The sequence below is a fragment of the Styela clava genome, chromosome 5, assembly GCF_964204865.1.
Source record: "Styela clava chromosome 5, kaStyClav1.hap1.2, whole genome shotgun sequence".
NCBI classification, from domain to species: Eukaryota; Metazoa; Chordata; class Ascidiacea; order Stolidobranchia; family Styelidae; genus Styela; species Styela clava.
In genome coordinates this window covers 5,261,458-5,283,317 of record NC_135254.1, presented here as the reverse complement: position 1 = coordinate 5,283,317, position 21,860 = coordinate 5,261,458, and the positions used below count along the sequence as shown (strand labels likewise).

The following is a 21,860-nucleotide window of genomic DNA, read 5'->3' as shown; positions in this document are numbered from 1 at the left end:
AAACCATATGAAAAAAATTGTTCTTTTCATTAACTACTGGATTGTAGAATGCTATTAATTACCTTTATTTGTTTCAAAACTTCTGTGATTCTTTTCTCACCTCACTTTCACAAATTTTGTGTGATGACTGATGACCTCATGAAAATGAATACTAATTATAATTAGTAATATAAATTATTTGTCGACCATTCTGTGCTACTATCTTGCTATCCGAAAATTGGTAGTTTTTCGGCGGTACCAGTAATGTAAAAGGTATCTTAGAATACAGCTTCGCTTTGGTCTTCGTGTCGATGTATTTAACCGTCGTCCTCTTGTTTTTCGATCTGTACAGTTACCTAATCTTTTATAAACATTAGTTTCATGACTGAGTTAGGGTTCGTAACCATCATCGACAATGCCCGTATTACAGGATCAGTTTGGGCAACATTTGGATTTAACTAGAGAGGAAGCAAATAGTTTTCTATCAAGAAAACTCAAAGCAAACACTGCGCTTCATTTTGAAGAAACAAAGCAAGGTAATCTTGAAAGGGAATGCTATGAAGAGGTTTGCAGCCATGAAGAAGCAAGAGAAGTCTTTGAATTTGATACTATTGGCCTGGTGAGTTGGTTTAGGAAAGTTCTAATCTTTGAGTTGAGATGTTACGAATATCATGTGAAAAGAAAGATTATATAACGTGGAATAATTATGATAGCAGTTAAAAACATAAACTAGTTGTGTTGGTGTTGTTATATTTTTGGTTTCTAGTCTGGTTACCCATCTCTTCTTCAAATTTTAATTTTTTTTAATAATTGGGAGAAGATTTAAAAAACCTAGTTAGCAACTTATTTTGTATTGATTAAAAAATTATAACGGCATGACACAGGGATTTATCCATGATTTGCTTATTTATGATAAGCCTATTGATTCTATTGTTTGTCATAATGCATTTTCAAAAGAGATTTCATCAGTGAGATTATCTTAGGCTTGGATACTAATCATGTATTAGGATATTGAAATTTTTTAATATTTTGCAAAATAATAAAGATCAAAGACTTATGCATTTATTTCAAGGAGCTTTATTCTTAGTTTATGTTATGTAAAAGTCTGTACTCCCAAAGTATGTGAACCAAGATGGCGGACACCTAAACGTAGTATGTGTACCAGTATTAGGGTTAGGCCATGATTTAATTCCAATTTTCCCTATTTTAGTTCTATTAGAAGTTCGGGACTAGCCAAGTGACTCCTAGTATTTGTACCTAAAAGGATGGCCTAACCCTAAACTGGTACACATACCACGTTCTGGTGTCTGCCACTTGGTTCACATACTTCGGGTGTACCTTATATAAAAGTCAACGCCAATGTTTAGAAATTCAATTTAACGCTGATCTAAATCGTTGCAAATTGAAAATTCTGAAAACATATTATTGTTTCAGTTCAGTAAAATTATTATTTTCCCCCCTAGTCATGATTTATGTAAAATGTGGTTTTATTTTGCAGCAAAATGGATGCATTTAAAATAGTTTTCTGTACTAGGAAGCTACAATCAGCATTGGTTTCCCAATAAACTGGGTATCACAATTTTATTATTGGCGTATATGGGAAATAACAATCATAAAAATTGAGAATTTCATCTATAATAATAGGAAAATCAAATAAATTTATTCAAAAATTCCTTAATTTAGCGCAACCATGATAATCAAAAATTTCTAACTCTATGCCCTGTGGGCGTATGAAGGGCATATGCTTTTAACATTCAGACATTTTAATTCCTCTTCATATATCACTATGTAAACTAGCCTACTATGTACACAACCCTCCCGCCTACGCAGTCCGTGTGTGTGTGTGTTTTCTAGAAGTGGCCACATAGAACTGTATAGTTTTATATGTCAATAAAGCATGAATGGAATTATTTTGGCCTATAATTTTAGATACTGACAGTCTGACTCCTGTTTTTTGCTGTGAGTGCTCTCACCTACTAAACCAAATATTTAGAGTTTTTTAGCATTTCGATTTCGGAGAGACAATATTTGAAGTAATATTTAATGAAAAACACTTTTTTTAGAATAACATTGATTCGAAATTGTATTGAGTAAACCATTAAAAATAGTGATTTGTATTTTTTAACTGAAGTTATGCCTTGGTTTTGTCACTCTGATAGACACTAAATTGCAAATTATTTCTTCTAAAACCCAAATAGAGATCCTACAGATAACACTTTTTGAATAGTTCAATTGATGCTCTAAATTCTTTCCTGCATTTCATAGAGATTTCCAACAGACTGGTATGTTTTAAATTCTTTTGTGGAACTTCTCATTTGAATAACATTGATTTCATATGAAGTAAAACATACGGAATAGTGATCTCAATTTTGATTCCAACTGGTCCCTGTAGCTGTAATAGACCCCTTCATTATTCATTATGCCAGTTTAACCAAATCTCAAAGTTTGGAGAAAGGCTTGTTATGCTAGTAGGCTATATTCAGCTGTTAGAGAACTCAACTGATATATTAAACTGTGCCCAAACAGCTGAATATTGTAAAATTTGAAAATTTTTAATTGAACGCGCAACTCTGTAAAATTTTTGTGAAAATTTTTATTTTAAATAACATTATTTTTATAGTTTATGAAGTTGACATTCATTTTAATTTTCAGCATCCATGAATTGGCCTACCGTGCTATTGAGTTGCCATAATTTCTATTTCAATTCAAATATCTAGAGTTTTTTAGTCATCCTTGGTACATGAAAAATAGTTTTGATTTACGAATCATTCTGATCACTCTCTGTGTACTATTCTGATTTTGAGCTTTTATCATGACTCATCATAGAGCGGTGTGAATTTCAAATGGAAGTTTTGGTTGAATGGGGTTCGAAATTCAATATGGTTGCTTTACTCACATTTTTGAAAAATAGTAAGTGCCAACACAAATCTGGAGAGTTTAGACAAAGCATTGTAGTGCCCAACTCGCCGGTAACTGGTACAATATCTAATACAGAATAACTTAATAAAAACAGAACCCTAAGTTCATTTGATACATATTCTGGAAGGAACATAACTTTTGCGAAAAGCGTCCTAGATACGTGAACGTTGAACGTATGGGTACAATTTTACACAAACAGAAGTTCATATGGCCAATAAATTTTTTATTTATTTTCATAGCTAACAGTAATTATTTCTGGGTTTTGTTTTAATACTAATAAAAAAAAACACTAAAGAATTGCTGAATTCAAATTTCGAAAACATAAAAATTTGTCAAGAACCAGTCAAGCATATATTTTTCATATTTATATAATTTTATTTCAGAATGTATTCTGAATAGCAAATTAACTCTTTTTGACCATCTCTGGTGTCAAATCTATTCATCTATTTTGTTTACCTTAATGCGTGGGTGTGGAATTATATGTAAATCCTTGAATAACAGGTTTTAAAATTAACCGAGCGGGAAATTTTAGTCGTGACAATATTGTGATCAATCAGGCATGGATAAATACCATTGTGGTGATTTTTGTATTTCGAATTTCCAGTTGTAGGCTTTTGATAAAATAAAGGAATTGATATTTGACATTCCTGTGTAGTTTTAGGGAAGTAATCATTTCAGCCTGAACAATATTTCATGGCTTATCCAAGTTCAAGTTATCAAATTGCAGACTTGATAAAATGGGTTTTACAACTCTGGTTTTTTGATGATATTTTTTAGAAAATGAACTTGATTTTCATATTAATTCGAAAAATTCATTGAAAAAATGTTGCAGTAGAAAGTTTTGTTTGGTACTTGTCTGTGAATTTGTTTGAAGTAAAAAAGTAAACCACCCCACAGACAAAGAAATAAAAAACAATTTATTTGAAAATCTACAATTTTCTACATTTTTTTTGATTTAGTATCAATCATGAAAACTAATTTGTTTTCCATTGAGTTATACTTCATATAGAAATATATAAAACTTTTCTAAACTTTCTCGACTTGATTTGTTTATTATTGCAACGTTACATTCAATACATTATGCAATATAAAAGTGTTGCAAGGTAGCCATCACCTAAATTGATGATTCCTTGTGAATGATCTTGATCACCGGCCAACTTTTACGGAGAAGTTATGCATCGAATAGATTTTTATGACAGAGCTTAATTGATTTAAAAGAATTACAACGACTTTTTCTACAGTATTCACTTTGAATAAATTAAATTTTTGATTATCCTCTCTAATAAAGTCGTTATTGGAAGTCAAAGGTTCAAACAAATCTTGATTATTCCGCAAGAGAAAACTTTGTCGATTGACATGAATTTGATTCGTTCAAATTCACATTTGTCATAATAATTAGTGTATAGTGTCTTATTGGAAGTATACATTGACATTAATAAACAATGTTCACAACAGTATAACAATGTGCAGATGGTATGAAATATTTGTGGAAATTGTAGCATTCTACATTGAGATTAATCAGTTCCTCCAGTAGTAGTTTTGAAACTTTTTAACGTTTATTCACAAGAACTAGCAAACTGATTAGCTAGCAAGCGAAACATAGATTTTGGTATTTGATTTTGAAAATTTTGCGATGTTAATTTAAGTCCAATATAATTTTATTATTGTTAAAGAAGCATTCCACTATCTCTTTCCATTGAAATTGGATGTGTTTTCATTCATTTCTATTCAGTGATGTACAAATTAAATTGAAGTTTAGAAACTAAACAAGGGACTCTATTACTAGGGCTGTCCAAAATCGAATAATTTTTTGATTCGAATCGAATCGAATATTTTCGTCGAATCGAACCGAATAATCGAATATTATTGCGCAATAGTGAATCTGTCTCTATTATACAATAAACGCCTGCCCTTCGATGTTGTGGTAACGTATGTGCAGTTACATCAAAGGAGATCACACGCTTGTATGAACTGGTCAAAAAAATTGGAGAACTCCAAAATTTGGGTCTCGAAAACTGTTGAGAGTAAAAATTGCACTATTCAAAAATTGCAATCTCAATTTTGATGGATTCAGTTTTAGTAGGACATATAAAGCCTGTAGATGCTATTTTAATCCTATTCACTAGTCTTTATGTTTTTTTGTGTAAATTTCAGCAAAATAATAACAACCATCAATATAGATAAAACTGTTGCTCAAGTTCAAAATTGCATTTAAAAATTCCAAGCTAGTTTGATAACAATATTATTTGAGGACTATAATATTGTTAGTGTACAACAGCCATCAAAATGCAAGAGTGCAATTATTTGTCTTGGTATATAGATGGATAATACAGTAATGCCATCATGAGAAATTACAAATTCCATTTAAAGAAGGTATTGCCATCATAAGGATCCCAAAACACCTGTTTCAGCTTTGAGTTGCCTGTACCATGTTCCTATGATAACTAACTCAACAGCTTCAAATCGATTCTATTTATAGAACTATCGTTTTCTAAATTGTCTCCTTTTTCTCCTTGTTCTCTCTCAAAAACGTCACGATCGACTATACCTTGTTATGATGACCACGCATGAAATGGCTAATCACGTGCCACCGGGCGAGCATTAGTAATGACATGTTTATCACAAAATGAAGGCGAGAGAAATATCGGGAAACCAATTAAGCAAGCCGGGAGCGAGAGTGGTCTGAGCTCGGAGCGCCGCCGCTTGCCCGATGAAAAACATCAGTAAAAGGTGGTTTCCGCTTTATGTACCGGTACCCTAATTTTAGCGATTCGAAAATTGTCCGAAAAACGATTCGAATAATTTGCGATTTGATTCGATTTCGAATATTTGGTTCGCTTGGACAGCCCTATCTATTACATTCATATTTCAAATCACATTATATATTATATAAGCTTTTACGCTTGAATAAATAACATTATTGGGTGTGGTGGAAGTCCTTTCACATATCCGCTCTGTTTGAGTTTTAATAAACTATATATCATACTATGGCGATGTCTGTTTAGTTACAGAATTGAAATACAGCTTCACAAAACACATTCTTGCTTTTGTGATGTCCAATCGAACTTCTAATTTGGGCGATGGTGACCATGTCCATTTCAGTACTTGGTTATATATGAAATTTAATTCAGTATTTTTGTTGTCATGTTATGTTTGAATGTGCCACTCCAGTCTATGGCTACTTGAAACAGGTACACTGGACTTGTAGATGAAATTGCCTTTCATATTTGCAATTACGAGCTTTCACACGTGAATAAATAACATTATTGGGTGTGGTTAGACGTCTTCCACTCTCTCGCTCTATTTGAGATTAAAGCATATCAAACTGTCAATATCAAATTTAGTTGGACAAAAGCATTTTAAAATACAGTTCCAAAGCCTTCGTACACGAACCCCAATCTTGAGTTTGTTAGTTTTTGGATATACAGTAACTTTGATGATCAACAAGACTGCTATCTGGGCCTTATATTTTTTAGTACTTGTTTAATAAATAAGAGGTTTAATTCTGAATTTTTGGTCATTTTGGTTCAAGTATTTTTGGAATTTTTGTTATCACATTATGTCTGATTGTGCCACTTCTGTCAAGAGCTACTTGAAACAGGTATAGCCAACAGGATAACATTTTGCCCTACGTACCTAGTTAAAGACCATTTAATAACCTGAGCCTACTGCTACCACTTTACCTACGGCACTCCAGAAGTGTGTGTACTAATATGGAGGTAACTAATTTTGTTCTCCTACTTTACATCAAGTTGTGTAAAGGGACTGAAGTCTATGGGCAGGGGGTATATTCACTTGGCGAACAAAAACAGTCCCCGAACTTGTAATAGAACTAAAATAAGGAAAATCGGAATAAAATTACCTCACCTACAGTATAATAAAGCGAGAAAGATATAAAATTGAAATCAAAAATACTTGATCTCTACTTTACTGTAAGTGTTTTTGTTGGTTCGAATAAAAAAAATTCAGGCTAGATAATATATTCACATTGATTATTGATTAGTAAAATATTGGTTTCAAAACCAATATCTTCATTTCTGTTATAAAATCATCTGCCTAAAGTTGGTCTATGTGAGGTATTCAGTTGTGAAGGTGCAAAACAATCTACAGAATAAATAATATTGTGTTCCGAAACATAGGCCTATATATGAATTGATAAAAATGTTAGTGTGTCAACCTCAATATATTTGTTGTTATTATTGCAATATTCTTTGCACTGAGAATTTAAAATAGCAATAATAGATCTTCGATTATTCTTGCATAACCAGTTGAATAAAAATACAGGGTGTCCATAAAGTCTCTTTTGAAATTTCAGTTTTGTTATGATTTATGGACACTCTATAATGTGCTTTGAAACATATTAATCGATAAAAAGTTATTGTACCAAACCTAATAAACTGTTGTTGAAAAATATTCCTTTCCTAGAATAATGAAAATCCCCAAATCTCGCCATTATGAGGTTCACCTATATAAGATATTGACAAAAACTGAAAACTCATAAATTTATTCCAGACTAATGAAACATTATGATATCAGATTTTTACGACATGACTAAAGCTCTTAAAATTATTTTAATTACCACCTTCTATACATAATAATTATTGCACAATATGCCATGTTTTTATGATCGTTGATTATTAATGATTACATGCTGTTGTTGCTGAATAATAAATAAAAATAAAATGACAACTAACTCGGTTGGCCGATATGTCAGTCGTGCTCTACTCATGTCCCCTTGCTTATCATTCTAGTGATATATTGATTGGTGGATTCCAAAGCCGATGAATAAAAATCAAACATCAAAAAACATTGCTAAATCTGTATAACCAAAATTTAGTTGCGCTGTTTCATTAGTTTTAAGGAAATTTGTGAATAAAAGATAAATTCAAACTATGGATTAATCAACACATTTCAAAGAGTTGCATTGAAAGTTGCAACTTTATATTCTACTTTAGCCTTGATAATTATTCTTCCACTATGATTTACCCCCGGAATAATATAGCGGTCATTATTAATGACTAAATTAGAGAGTAATTAGGGCGTCTTGCCTTGCCTTTATCAGGCTCCGAAACACACAATATTTGATCATTTCCACCTATCTTAGCTAAAGTTTCGCGAATAGTTTGCATAATCACATATTGATTGCCCAAAATAGAATTTGATACTAATGCAAATATGCAGATCATATTGGTCTGGGACTTCATATATTATATGGTCCTCACAGATGGTGTTATTTGTTCCTTTTGTTTTTAGATAAGTAAATACATGGATCTGAAACAAATAACTTGCTAACTATTCCAATACCCGACATGAACCAGACAACTGTGGCTTAGTTCGACATATGATTAAGCCGTCTTATCAGCATTCCTCTCCCTGGGTACAATATGAAAATTTGGGGACCCAATATAGGGATTTGGCAATGTAGAATAAGATACTATTCTAAAATACTCAAATCAAATTCAAAATACCAAATCCTATTCAAACTTTATAGTTACCGGATTTATTAAATAGCAGGAATTCCCCACCACATTGTTTGATTAAAATTAAAAAAAAATTTGCTTAAATGTATTACTATCTCTGTACACGATAGAGAAAGTGACCGTCTTTGAATTAGAATACAAAAATCCAGGCTTGGTGCAGAAGAGGCGGAATCCTGTTATCAGATCCTTCTGGGTTCGAATATATTGGGATTTCAATCCTCCGGGTTCGGTATTCTAAATTGCCCATCCCCAATCAAATATAGAGTATGGTTTGCATTTGCAATTGTACTCTTTGGTTAATATTTTGATTCAATATTGAAGAGAAAAACCACATTCATACAGGCATTCCGACAGGAGTAAATTTGTTCCAATTAATGTATCATATATTGTTGCTTTTGTTTTGGGTTTCATTCGTCTTGGAATTTGTCATTTATAAGCAATATTTGGAATAGGGGAGTGGTTTCATGGTTACAAATTGAAAACTGCCAATGTTCATTTTATTAAATATTGTGAATAGAATATTGAATAAATGATGAATATCCAAATATATTCAAATTTTTATATGTTAAATTCAATAAATTCTTGTTGATATTAAGAATAATAGTAGGTTGTCATATTCAGCGTTTAATATCTGATGCTCAAGACAGAAAATACTGACTTAACTTTACTTCTGACAGTGTAAAAATCAATCAGAATGTTTATCTCATTTTTTTTTGCATTCCCTCATTAATTTCGTAGGAAATAAATTTATATTAATCTGTTCAAAGTCATCAGTTTAATGTTTCCCAATTTTGAAGAATGTGCGATGTTTCCTATTTGAAAATATTATTTTAAAATGCACTTTGTACAGCGAATAAATTAGATTTGGTGCCAACCCTGTCTTTATCAAATATACAATGACTTATGAAATATCTGATTAATATGAAAAGATTTAGAATAAATTCAGTACTTATTCGATATAGTAACTTATTTGGTTTCAGCCATACTTGTATAACTTAATAACTTTTCCATTAGTAGACGAAAGCTTAACATCCTTCAAACAAAATAACATTATAAAATCTCTTTTTAGAACAAATTCTGGGCTCAATACACCGGCCAAAGTGATGAAGCTTCGCAAGACAACATTGTTGGAGTTATTATCGGTATTATGTTCGGGGTATTGGGATTCATTATTCTCGTTATTGTTTTATTCGTTCTATGGAAGAAGAGGAAAGGAGAACTAGACAGGAGGTCGAGCTATGGAGATCAACCTTATAACCCGTACCCACTACATGTTTTATATCCTCCTGCAAGTGAGTTTGGAGTTGTTTTTTTTATCTGAAATTTTAAAATCGAATTCTGAAGTTGGATGTCATATTATAAAAACAGACAAATGTCTGCCAGGTCATTCAAGGAAATATATTTTTCATAAAACTCAATTTATTCTGAATGAATTTGGTTTACGACATTACGTTTCGTCAAACAATACTGTTGAATGCCGCCGCTTGAATATAAATAACCAAACAAAAAGATCAGGACCTGAGACCAGGCTACGTTGATCGCACCTGTGTGCGTCTCAGATCGAGGTTAAGCAGCTTCGACCTCGATCAATACTTGCATGGTTGACCGGCTGGGAGTACCTGATGCCGGATCCTTTTCTTGTTATTTTCAAACAAAGTTCTGTACAAGTTTACCATGAAGTCGAACGCTTTATTTTATATAGATTACTTTTTATTTTAAAATTTAAAGTAAAGATTTTACATTCTGGATGTTACTTTTTTTGGCAATTTTATCTGCAAAGTATCACTGCAGAGGATAACTTTGGTTGCATACTATGACGGAATATATTGTCAATGATAATATATATTTCCAGTAGATATGTTTGGCTATATTATGTTGAAATGAATAGATTTTAAAGTTCCATTATGAAGGTTTACATTGTGATCCACATCTCAGAATACTCAAAATCAGAACTATTGTTGTATATTAGATTTTAAGTTTCAGATAAGAGTGCACTCAGTTATTTTCATTTACCAGTATCTTTATAAAATATTAGCACTCTTTAGTTAAACTCTTTATTTACAATTTAGTTCAAGTTAAGTAAATGTAAAGGAATAACATTTATTAAGAGTATTCAATAGAACAATAGAATTTTGGAATATCAAACTAATTGACATTTGATTGTACCCGCCCGGGTATATTTGGCGAAATTTTTTCTCATTATTTTCGTTTTTAAGGTTTATTTCTCTTTTATTTTCATTGCGGTAAACAAAATATTATCTTTTATCTTAGGTAAAGCAAACGGAAATCATTATGAGATGCCAATCATTGATGCTTATGATAGTGACCTAGCTCTTGGAATCAGTGAATGTTATGTCGAACGTGAACGGCTTCTTGTTGGAGAACTCATAACTTCAGGAAACTTTGGGGAAGTTCATAAAGGAGAATTGAGAATGAGAGACGGATCTTTGATGGATGTGGCCGTCAAGAGTTTGATAAGTAAGCACAGTGGTTTCCACATTTTTCTTTATCTTCCCCCCCTACTTTGACTATTCATCTATCGATCTCGATCTGTCTGTCTTGTTTGTTCGTTTGTCTGTTACACACTTTCGTATCTTAGCGAGGTTGAATCTGCTCCAAATTTTGCATGTGCATTCATTATATTTCGGACCAGTAGCCTATTGATTTTGGATGAATTTTGTCATATAATTAGCGAGTTATTAATTAATTAGTGATGGGACACGCGGTGTTGCTATTGAGTCAGAGCGAAGGAATGGAAACCACAGTTTCTTCCAACTTTCAACGCTGCGAACGATTGTGTGCGTAACAATGCCCTGTCTGCGATGTGGAGCGTTTAGGTATTTTGATGACACGTCGCTTCGACTTTGTGGGGCTGGTGATGACCGTTGCGGAAGATCGATAAGTCGACGGTCTCTGATCGCTATCTAATTTGAATCTATTTATTCCTTCTTCCCACATTTATTGCCTGCCTAATGTATTACACCCTAAGTTAGGTGAAAAGTGATTTGATCCCGGACAAGTTTTCTAATTTGAATAAACTATATCAAAATTTTTTTAACAGCGTTAGACGACAGAGAAGATATTGAAAAATTTCTTCGCGAGGGGGTTATGATGAGAGGACTCGATCACAAAAATGTTCTTTCACTCATCGGAGTTTGTGTAGAGGATGATGACTTGAGAAAATCTCCTCTGATTGTGCTTCCTTTCATGAAATATGGAGATCTGAGGACGTTTTTAAGGGACGGAAATAATGTAAGTTGTTGGGTCCTAGATATGTGATTATAAACGATTATTCTTCTGACATAATTCATGTCATGCAACACAGGGGTGTGCAACCTGCGGTCCACGGGTCAAATTCGGCCCACAAGGAACTTTCATATGCATTATTATTTATATGGATGTTTCCCTGAGCATCGACTTCCTTGTTCATTTCCATAACATCAAGCAATCCGCTAGATCGAAAAAGTGACGTAACATCAGATGTTTAGCAGCCACATTTGTCATTCAGACAGATTCTCAGGCATGTTTGTAAACATTACCTATTTTTCGTGTTTTGAAGGTCATTTGATAGTTTTGGACATTTTGTTTCGTAATTTTAAATATGAATCAAATAATTCAATGATCATTTTGTCTTCGTAGGATCTGTAGTTTAATTACGGTAATTTAAAATGATAATCTAGGCTAAACTCCCCTACCGGTACTTTCAAATATCAGGATGATGAATGTTTTGAATCAAAATGATGGATTGAAACACTTACACCAGTTATAGACGCTAACTCGTGAAACCATTCTCTAAATAAGAACAAAAAATTTTGCAATGGTAAAAAATAGGCAGAATTATTTGGGGGATAAGGATTGAAAAAACGTTAATTACAGAAATTAATGGTAAATGTGTCACAGGCTCGAAAAACTAGGTTTTGTTTTTGGATCACCCTGTATATACCGCTATTCCTTGTTGTAATATAATTCGACAAAGTAAAATTTTCTCTCCATTGTGTTGTGATTTTTATCACATAAAGTAAATACGTTCGAGTTCGAAAAGTTAAAGAGCCACCTTATCTAAGTGAATTCTTAACAAAATTATAATCACTGCCCAAATTTGCAGATCCAATTATCCAAAATTATGTAGGCGTTTGTGTGTCATAGTAACGTTGTTTTATGAATGCTCCCCGAGGGAATATTTTTAAACAATTCTCAGACAGTATGATTTTCAAGTCTGACAGCAAATATTCTAAGTTTTTGAATTTGTGTGCACAAATTGAATAATGACAACTGAACTATATGTTTAGTAGGCCACACCATATAATTCAATTGATTATTGAATTGAAGTTTCAGTTTCATCGCTGATCAACTTCTATTATAATTTGTATCTTAATTTAGGTGATTTTATCCATCTCTGATAAAAGTTTTGAAAGCACGTCCTTCAATTTTTTTTTCGAAGTTTTATCCAGTTCTCTCCCGAAAATTAATATTTAAGAAAGTGTTGCACTCAACCACTCATTTGCTATTGGCGGTATGTAGGTTTATCTTTGCATCATAGATAGCTAGTGGTTAGTAAGAGATCCAGCTAAGTCTTCTAACTAAAGGATACCAGAATGTAGTATGTGTACCATGTTAGGGTTAGGCCATAATTGAATTCCAATTTTCCTCATTTTGGTTCTATTACGAGTTCGGGGCTAGTCAAGTGATTCCCGCAATATTTGTACCTGAAATTATGGCCTAACTCTAGCCTGGTATGCATACTATGTTCCAGTGTCTGTCATTTTGGTTCACATACTACCAAATTTTTGAATATTTTGATTTGATTGAAGACTTTAGTTTCATGAACTTAACAAGATTACCCTAATGTAAAAGCTAAACAACACAGAACGCATGTTTTAAAACTGCCCTGGAGGCATGCAACATACTGTAAACTATAATTATTGTTTTCTGTTTAGTTAAATTAGATATTCCATGATCAGTAATGTCTAATTATACAGATGGCCCATTCAATACTGCATAATAATTTTGTTCTTGATTACAAATGATACAACCTTGTGAAACTTTTTATATCATTTTATTGAATTTTGAGTGGTTGAGAATTGTCCTATGATTCCTATTTATGCTGTTTCCTCCGAATAAGACGCTAAAACTGATATCTAACTATTTATAAGAACCAGTAATTGAATGTCCGAGTTATAAATGATGTCTTATTACACAGATGGCCCATTCAATAAAGCATAATTTATTTCTGAATACAAATTATACAGCATTATGAAGCTTTTGATATCATTTGTTCTGTGTTAAGCTTTAGGAGTACACTTGCTATCGCATGCGCAAGTTTGAATCCCTTGGGGGCTAATTATGTGGTTCACATAACAGTAACTGGGCAAAACAGCGAAATATTCAACACAACGCCGAGAGAAAAGAAATGTTACTGAGACAATTCACCCAAAAATACCTGCTTTAGCAGGCTACCAAAATATAATTGGAGTAAAAAGTTATATTAGATATTTTTTTTTTTTTTTTTTTTATAGCTAACCTACCTAATAAACATATAAATGCTTTGTCCGTGGTATATGTGGGGTATATAAAGATCAGCTAAACTACTATTTGTGGTAGATTTTAATTGTCAGTTCAAGTACATAGTCTGTGGCCCTTTGGTGGTCTATGGAGATAATTTTATATACATGCACTATGTGAGAATGGTAGTGTTTATGGATTTGCAGTCAATTATGTGATAAAAAATGCAATCGCATACCTTATTAAGGATTTCCAGGACTCACATTCTTGCAGATTAAACTAAATCAAAAACTCTGTTTGCGGGCTGCACACCATACAAAATTGGCACTCTGCAGGCCGCATCATTACTTATCGATTTTAATTGGTAAGTATGTTGATAGGTATTTGTCTGCATGTCTGTTAGATGCATGCGATATCTCACGAAAGCGAGATTGAATCTGCTCCAGATTTTGCATGTGTATTCGTCATATCTCGGATCAGAAGCCTATTGATTTTGGGCGAATTATGTCGTATAATTAGCGAGGTATTAATTAATCAGGGATGGGACACAAGGTGTCATTACGGAGTAAGAGCGCTGTTTTGGGGATCCCCTAACTTTCGATTTATAAGTCTTCGGTCTCGGACCGATATTCTCGTTTTTCCTTGTTGGATGCATTTTACACACTCCTGAATTAAAACGTACTAAACTCCACAACCCCCCCAGCTGTGTTTTTGGTAAAATTGCCTTTTTTTTTATTTTCTTTCAATTTTTTCAGGTTCTAACTGTGATGCATCTGCTGAGATTTTGTGGTGACGTCGCTCACGGAATGAAATACCTCGCTGATAAAAAATTTGTCCACAGAGATCTTGCAGCTAGGAATTGCATGTAAGAATCGATTTATCTGATTTTTTACAATATTTTACATTCTTTTTGCTCCAAACAAGGCTATGCACAACCAGCCACTGTAAGATGAGGAGCTACTGAATCATTAGGTTCAGAATTGCCTTTACTCAATCAATCTTTTACACCCACCTGAGTGAGGTAGCAGACACGGGGTAGGCTTTAATACATATTTAATCACTACCGCTCCAGTTATTGATTTTCATTTGAAGGTTTTTTTAACAGATACCAGTAGAGCTGGGCGTTTGGATCGAATAGTAAATTAATTGAAAAATTCGAATCAATGCAATAATTCTTTTCGGACCTCCCGAAGTATGCGCACCAAGATGGCGCACAACCTGAACTCAGGTTGTGTACCAGGTTAGGGTTCAGGTTATGCGACATCTTGGTGCACATACTTCAAGAGTTACCCTCTTATCTCTCTAGTGAGTTTTCTAATCAAACCTGTTTTTATTGTGTGTGAAAGCTCAAGCAAACTTTATGAGTGATGGATTCTATGTTTTCAGTAATTACCGTATTTCCAGGCTATTATTAAGTCAATTTTCTGGACCCAAATTTTTGGCCTGATTTCGGGGGGTCTGTCTTGTTTGGCAGGTATGTTTATTTGTTTTTTGAGAATGGGCTTATTTTTCGTAAGTCTTCTCAAACATGATTTGTTTAAGTTTTGTATATGGGTTGATATGTTTTATAATGTATGGCCAAAGCGTCTGCCAATCAAGATTATTTAATCGACTTTGTACAGCCAGCTGGTATTAGTTTTTTTTTTTTTTCAACGGTGGCTGGTGCGTTGAAGCACTTCCTGTTTATGCTCGGTACTTCAAATAGAAAACGGCTACCACGAGTTAAAGTGATTGATTTATGACCCTTACGTTTTGCCAATTCAGAGAAAGACACACCAGACGGAAAACACAGCTGTTATTAACTAGTAGACACAGTACTTATCAAAGTTATCACACCATATTCACAGGTTATTTCAGCGTTCTAGTTGATGGGTCAAAATGATTGAAATTATCCTTATATTGTTAAAAATTAATGCTGTGAGTATTATTCTGCCTGAAACAAACATGACCTATATAAAATGATTCATACATATTAGTGCTTAATTCAATTTGTGGCAAAGCTAAAAATAAAGTAGTGAGTTAGTTCAATTAGCTCATGTTAGTGAAAGCTTCAACAGGGCGTTATTTCGAATGAGAATATTCAGAATAACTGAGGGCTATATGGAAAAACCCTATTTTTCAGTGCTAAAAGTAGGGTTCATCCTATTTGACGGGAAGACCTATTCGCTGGGAAATACGGTATTTGCCTGAAGGATCCATTATTCATCACCATTACAATTAAGAAAATCACTCACAGACATGTCTCCCAAGTATTTGAGATTCGAAATGAAATATTCGATTGGATTCTGAAATCATCGGTATCGAAAATGCCCAGCCCTAGATACCAGTCACTGTGATTCTATCTAGTATTCTCAGTATCTCAAACTTAAATTGAAACAACTTTTCAGGGTTGACGAGCGGTGGTGTGTCAAGGTAGCTGATTTTGGACTTTCTAGAGATTTGTTTGATCGTGATTACTATACAAGCAGTGTGAAAACGCAACTACCATTGAAGTGGATGCCTCCAGAAAGCATCAAATATGGAAGATACGATGAAAAATCTGATGTGGTAAGCATTGGGTGTATTGACACCAAAATGCGATAGTGGCACTCATACTACCCTTATTCCTGCTTTTTGCTCTGAACAATGCCCTATACAGGCGGATATCGCCAATTGTCACGTCGTTATCACAGTTTGAGCATGTTTATATTCGTTTGATATCTTTATTACACATACCAGTACCGGTATTGGTCCCTTGTGGTCTCTTCTCTCCTGGCTTGTGACTATCCTTCAGCTTCTAATTTTAGCCTGCGGTCAATCAACTTATGGAACCACTGTGCCTGACCACCGCGCCACCCCAAAGCTAAACTCGACAGATACAAATATTAATTTATACTTTACTGCTGGTCGGTTACAATTTCCTCCACGATCAAGTCTTTGTATCTGAATCAAGTAACTAGTAATCTGGTAAATGGAATTGTATGCCGTGTTTGCTAAATTTTGAGACCCGATATTTAACATGATTAAACTTGTCTCAAGGACTTTCCTTTTTCTTCCAGATAGGTATAGAATCCTGTCTAAGTCTACATCTAAATTGTATTTCCTTGTTTCTAGTGGTCATATGGAATAGTATGCTGGGAGATTATGACTCGAGGAGCAATTCCCTACCCCACTGTGCAAGCTGTCGCTATTCTACAATATCTAAGTGATGGGAATAGAATGGAAAAACCTGAATGTTGTCCTGCTAAATTGTGAGTATTATTTGAATAAAAAAAGAGTGGATTTTTTTTTTTCCTTGTTTTTGGCCTATTGGTTAAAGCAGTGCTTCCCAAACTAGGGGTCACGACCCCATAGACTGGCGGTGGGTTGGGCACAGAAGACTTTAGGAGTTAAAGACACTAATTTCACACAAACTACTTTTCCAGAAATTTGATTTTGAAACCAATTATTGACACTAGTGAAAAACATAAACCTCACGATTTGAGAGAATGCATAGGATCAAACGAGCGGCGTACTTGCATAGCCATGCTGAGCGTAAGACCCAAAACGTGAAGAGCTTTCATCGTACAGTTTAGCATATTAAACATGAACAGGGGTCAGATGGGAAAGGGTCGTGAGCTTTGAAGTTTGGGAAGTCCTGTGTTGAGACATCAGAAATCCATTTATATATAATTTCTAGATGAAATATACTCTATATTAGGTCGTTCCTAATGGAGAAAATCACGAAAACGATTGTAGCAAAAATAGTATCTGATGCAAATACAAAAAGGATATTCAGTAAGCTTTTGCTGAGAATCTCTCTTAGCAAGGCTTTTCACAAGCTTGCACCAACATTTGTTGTTACATGACGATTCTTTATGGTACAGATAAATCATTCTGAATTATTTCCTATAACTTACTATTTTTCAAGTTTTGTTTAATTGACGTTCCTGTTTGATTCCTGCAACTAAATTGAAACTACTGTGAAGACAAAATAACAACTTCAATTTGGCGAGACAATTTTACCAAAAATAGTATATTTATCCAATTTTAAATGTATTCGAATATTCAAGTTGTTGAGACATCCTGTTGTGGTTTTCTTCGTTCAAAAATCAAGAGTTAACTTTAGCAATACCAACAATTTGGACTATATTGGAAAATTCAATTTACTCTCAATTGGGGCTACGCGGCACACTAGGATCTCACAAGTTCATATTTTCAAATCCTCTATATTAATATATGTATATTGTTTAAATATAATCAACTACCTCAGTTATATAGGACAGGGGTTCCATGAGCCCCTGGAATGTTTATTGGGGGTCAAAGGTTGAAAACGACTGATCTAGACATCCATGTTACAAAGCTTAGTTTGAAATATAAATTAATTTTTCCAGGCACTCAGTAATGAAGAGTTGTTGGTTGGATGAGCCGACCGATCGCCCAACATTTTCTGAACTAGTTTCAATGACCAGCGATGTTATCAGAGATGCAAAGAGGATATCTGGTAAGTTTTAGCAAGGCTTAGACAAGATCACACTTGCATTTGTGCAGACTGATGATTCTTTATGGTACAGATAAAACATCTTCTCAAACTCCTATGAAGACAAAATGAGAAAGCTCAGTTGATTTAACACGACTAAACATGATTAAATGAGGCTGAACTTTTTAAAAATTTGTCAATGTTCATTACCATGCCTCATTATTACTACCATAATTGAAATTTATTAGAGGCCCACTAGAAAATGCTAGGCGGCCCATGGTTGGTTTGCGGCCCACCGTTTGCCGACAACTGCCCTACATCAATGACAGAGTGTTTCCAATTCCAACCTGTGTTCTGACTAATTCCTACTTCCTTGTTGTCATAGGTCGAAGATCACGAAGTTCAGATGCAAGTTCTTCTTATACACACGATAGCAGGGGTGCTGGAACGGCTTATCAAAACTCTGACACAGAAAGATCCTCAGTGAGAAGGGACAAAGGAAAGGCAGATAGAAGACGCGATGAAGTTGACAGGTAAGAATATTAGTTTTACGGTGCTCCCAAAGTATGTGAACCAACATGGCGGGCACTGGAACGTAGTATGTGTACCAGGTTAGGGTTAGGCCTTAATTCCAGGTACAAATACTATGGGAGTCACTTGTCTAGTCCCCGTACTCGTAATAGAACTAAAATAAGGAAAACTGGGATAGAATATGGCCTTTCCCTAACCTGGTATACATACTACGTTCCAGTGTCCGCCATCTCGGTTCGCATACTTCGGTAGTACCAGTTTTTCTATACCAGGGGTGGGCCATTAATTTCCTGAGACAGATAATAGACTTGGTTACTGGGCCAGACGCTCAAAACCCTATAAGAAAAACTATGAATTAAATACAGTTTATTTACGAAAACTAGGCTAGCGTTTATATAATAATAAGAAGCAACATATAACAGCCGGGGGCATCATGACGTTATTTTCATCGGTATTTTCAATGGAAATTTATATCCATAAAAACGATAGTCATAATTCCAGCAGACACAAGTGGGTGGGATGAAACACTTCGGTGGGCTGGATCCGGCCAACGGGCTGTAATTTGCTCACTCCTGTTCTATACGGTGCTTATTCACGGTTTTCCCTCGAACAAGGCTCTGTACAAGCTGCCACTGAACATTATAAAGAGCCATATTTTTTTTGATTCTGTCGACTACCCACTCAATTTATTTCATCCTGGTTTATCCTTATTTAAAATTTCTTCCAGATTATATTAACTTTTTGGGATTCCTTGGGCTCTTGTTTTTCTTCTTGTATCAGGTCGTTAAATAAGCTTTGCTTACCATCACTATCACACAGATTTTCTGCAACTATCTGAATGAATACCGGTAATTTTGTATATGTATATTTATGGTTTATCTCCCTCCGACCCAGAATTTTTTAGTTTATTTATAATTCATAGCAGGGAACAAAAGCCAAAGCCTCGTAGTAGCAAATCTCGGAAGGTTATTTCACAGGGTGTTTTCACTTTGTTGAACATAATTTAAACATAATAGGATTTAGAATATACCTGGAATGATAAACAGAGGGGCCATGAGTGCCAAAAGCCTCAGAAAGAGTGCCACAAGCCATAAAAGGTTGGGAATCACTGCTCAGGTCATTATTGGACACGTTTAGTGGACATAACGATCGTTTTGTTGTTCTTGTTGTTCTTTCGACACTTTTTGGACACCTAGTGGAAAATCTAAAAAATCGCTTTTCTCTCTGATTACTGGACCAATTGCTTCGAAATTTTTAGTGGTTGAAGATGAAATTTTTAGCTCTGTGAAATTTGTTTTTGTTTGCTATGACGTCACTGAACGTTCTGCGGACATTGGACGCCATTTTGTGTCCGACTGTACTGTTTCGCTTGGTGTGAATATATTTTTAGTGTAGACTGTGATCTGACGGTACGGTAAACCGTACTGTTACTGCGAACAGACGTGTCCATATATTTGGGCGTAGCTCTCTTGTAATTAATTCATTATGATTCACAGCAGGGACCCGAAGCCGAAACCTCGTAGTAGTAAATCTCGAAGCAAGCACTCTAACTCAAACAACACAAAGAAAAGTACGAAATCAAACAACACCGACATCGGAGAGTACAATGACCCAGAGGATTCTGATGAAGGTGGATTTGCAAAAAGGGGGAGTACTAAAGTATAAGCAGAGAGAAGACTGGAATACTGCTGGAAAATTTGAGAAGATATTGTAATTGTTAAATCGTTCGAATTATATAAGTAAAAGAGTTGGAATGAAATGGGACACTTATTTATGCATAGATCATGCGAAGTGGAGTAATGTATCGATCGTGATGTCTAACCGTTGAACGGTTTAAGGTATTGGTTCCTAAATGATCTGGGCCCTTTTTCAAAGACTTAACACTGCAGCTTCCTGTTCTTCCACCTCTAAAATCCGCATTTCAACGCACTCGCTTAAACCAATCTCTGTAATAGGCGCTATATATATTGCCTCATTTTCAACGTCATTCCAATAAGCAACAACACCTTCTATACTTTGCTAAGCATAATCAATTTTTATAGTCTTAGTTTTTTAATCTTTGCCAAACAATTATTATCCTAACCGAGTCAGAAAATATCCAATTATACATTGCCAATGCCATTGGTGGGCTATGATAGTTTGAGAGTATGGGGATTTGGAATAGTTTGAGCTTACAATGGAAGCTTTTTTTCATACTGTTTGTAAAGAATTTGCGATTTGTTAAATTTAGTTTGCCTGCTGTAGCCCACAATGAAAATTACCAGACAATTCCACTTTTATTCATGTAAGCAAGTCCTCTTTGATAGTACTAGTATTGATGTCTATTGAAATCCCCATGGAATTCACAGCATCACAACCTTTTCATTTAGACTGGATACTCATTCGACTTGCTTTTTTAGTTCATTTGGAATGTGTTATTAATCCATAATCCACATCTCTACAGTAAAGGCGGTTTATCCAAGTTCCTATGGGATGTCCATAAAGTCCTAAAATTTTTTCAAATTGCAAATGGAATTTATAGATACCATATATTGTTTGTACCTCACAGACGTATTAAATGAAATAAAAATACATAAACAATTACTGATTAAAAAAACAACAAACCTGATTAAGATATATCAAGAACTGACTTTATAACAAATTTGAAATTGTAAACGGACTTTATGGACACCCTGTATATCTGGAATCCTTGGGCGATTTGAAGTTGGTGACACAAAATGGTTTTGCCTATGAATATGATGTTTTATCAGCTTTCCTTTACCTTTGATAATGTAATAAAACATGCTTATAGTGAATGTTGTGATAATATAATAATCCCTATCTCTGACCTATGGTGAGTGTAGTGGGTATTTTCTGGCTTGGCTATAATTTATACTTTTGCCTTTTATTTTTGTTTTTTTAAATATTCCCTTCCTGTATTGCTCAACTGGTAATCAGAGAATATTCATCTGTATGATAAGGTAATCTTATCAGATTTTTTCTCCCTCTTATCTAATTCAAAAATCCTATCC

General features: G+C 34.2%; 1 protein-coding gene across 1 annotated transcript; it reads left to right on the top strand.

Annotated features, from left to right (window-relative positions):
• The first annotated feature begins 329 nt into the window (after positions 1-329).
• LOC120343887 (hepatocyte growth factor receptor-like) lies at positions 330-20,515 on the top strand. Its single transcript, XM_078112490.1, has 10 exons — positions 330-598; positions 9,448-9,670; positions 10,650-10,856; positions 11,440-11,630; positions 14,636-14,745; positions 16,268-16,427; positions 16,974-17,110; positions 18,233-18,342; positions 18,704-18,851; positions 20,346-20,515. The coding sequence occupies exons 1-10, from the start codon at positions 395-397 to the stop codon at positions 20,512-20,514; spliced, it is 1,659 nt and encodes a 552-aa protein (XP_077968616.1). The 5' UTR covers positions 330-394; the 3' UTR covers position 20,515.
• The last annotated feature ends 1,345 nt before the right edge of the window (positions 20,516-21,860 follow it).

Bases quoted from the DNA above. Each gene is read 5' to 3' on its own strand.
- LOC120343887 (XM_078112490.1), top strand. From the start codon at position 395: ATGCCCGTATTACAGGATCAGTTTGGGCAACATTTGGATTTAACTAGA. The intron at 14,746-16,267 runs GTAAGAATCGAT...ACAACTTTTCAG, and splicing joins CTTGCAGCTAGGAATTGCAT to GGTTGACGAGCGGTGGTGTG. The intron at 17,111-18,232 runs GTGAGTATTATT...TAATTTTTCCAG, and splicing joins GAATGTTGTCCTGCTAAATT to GCACTCAGTAATGAAGAGTT.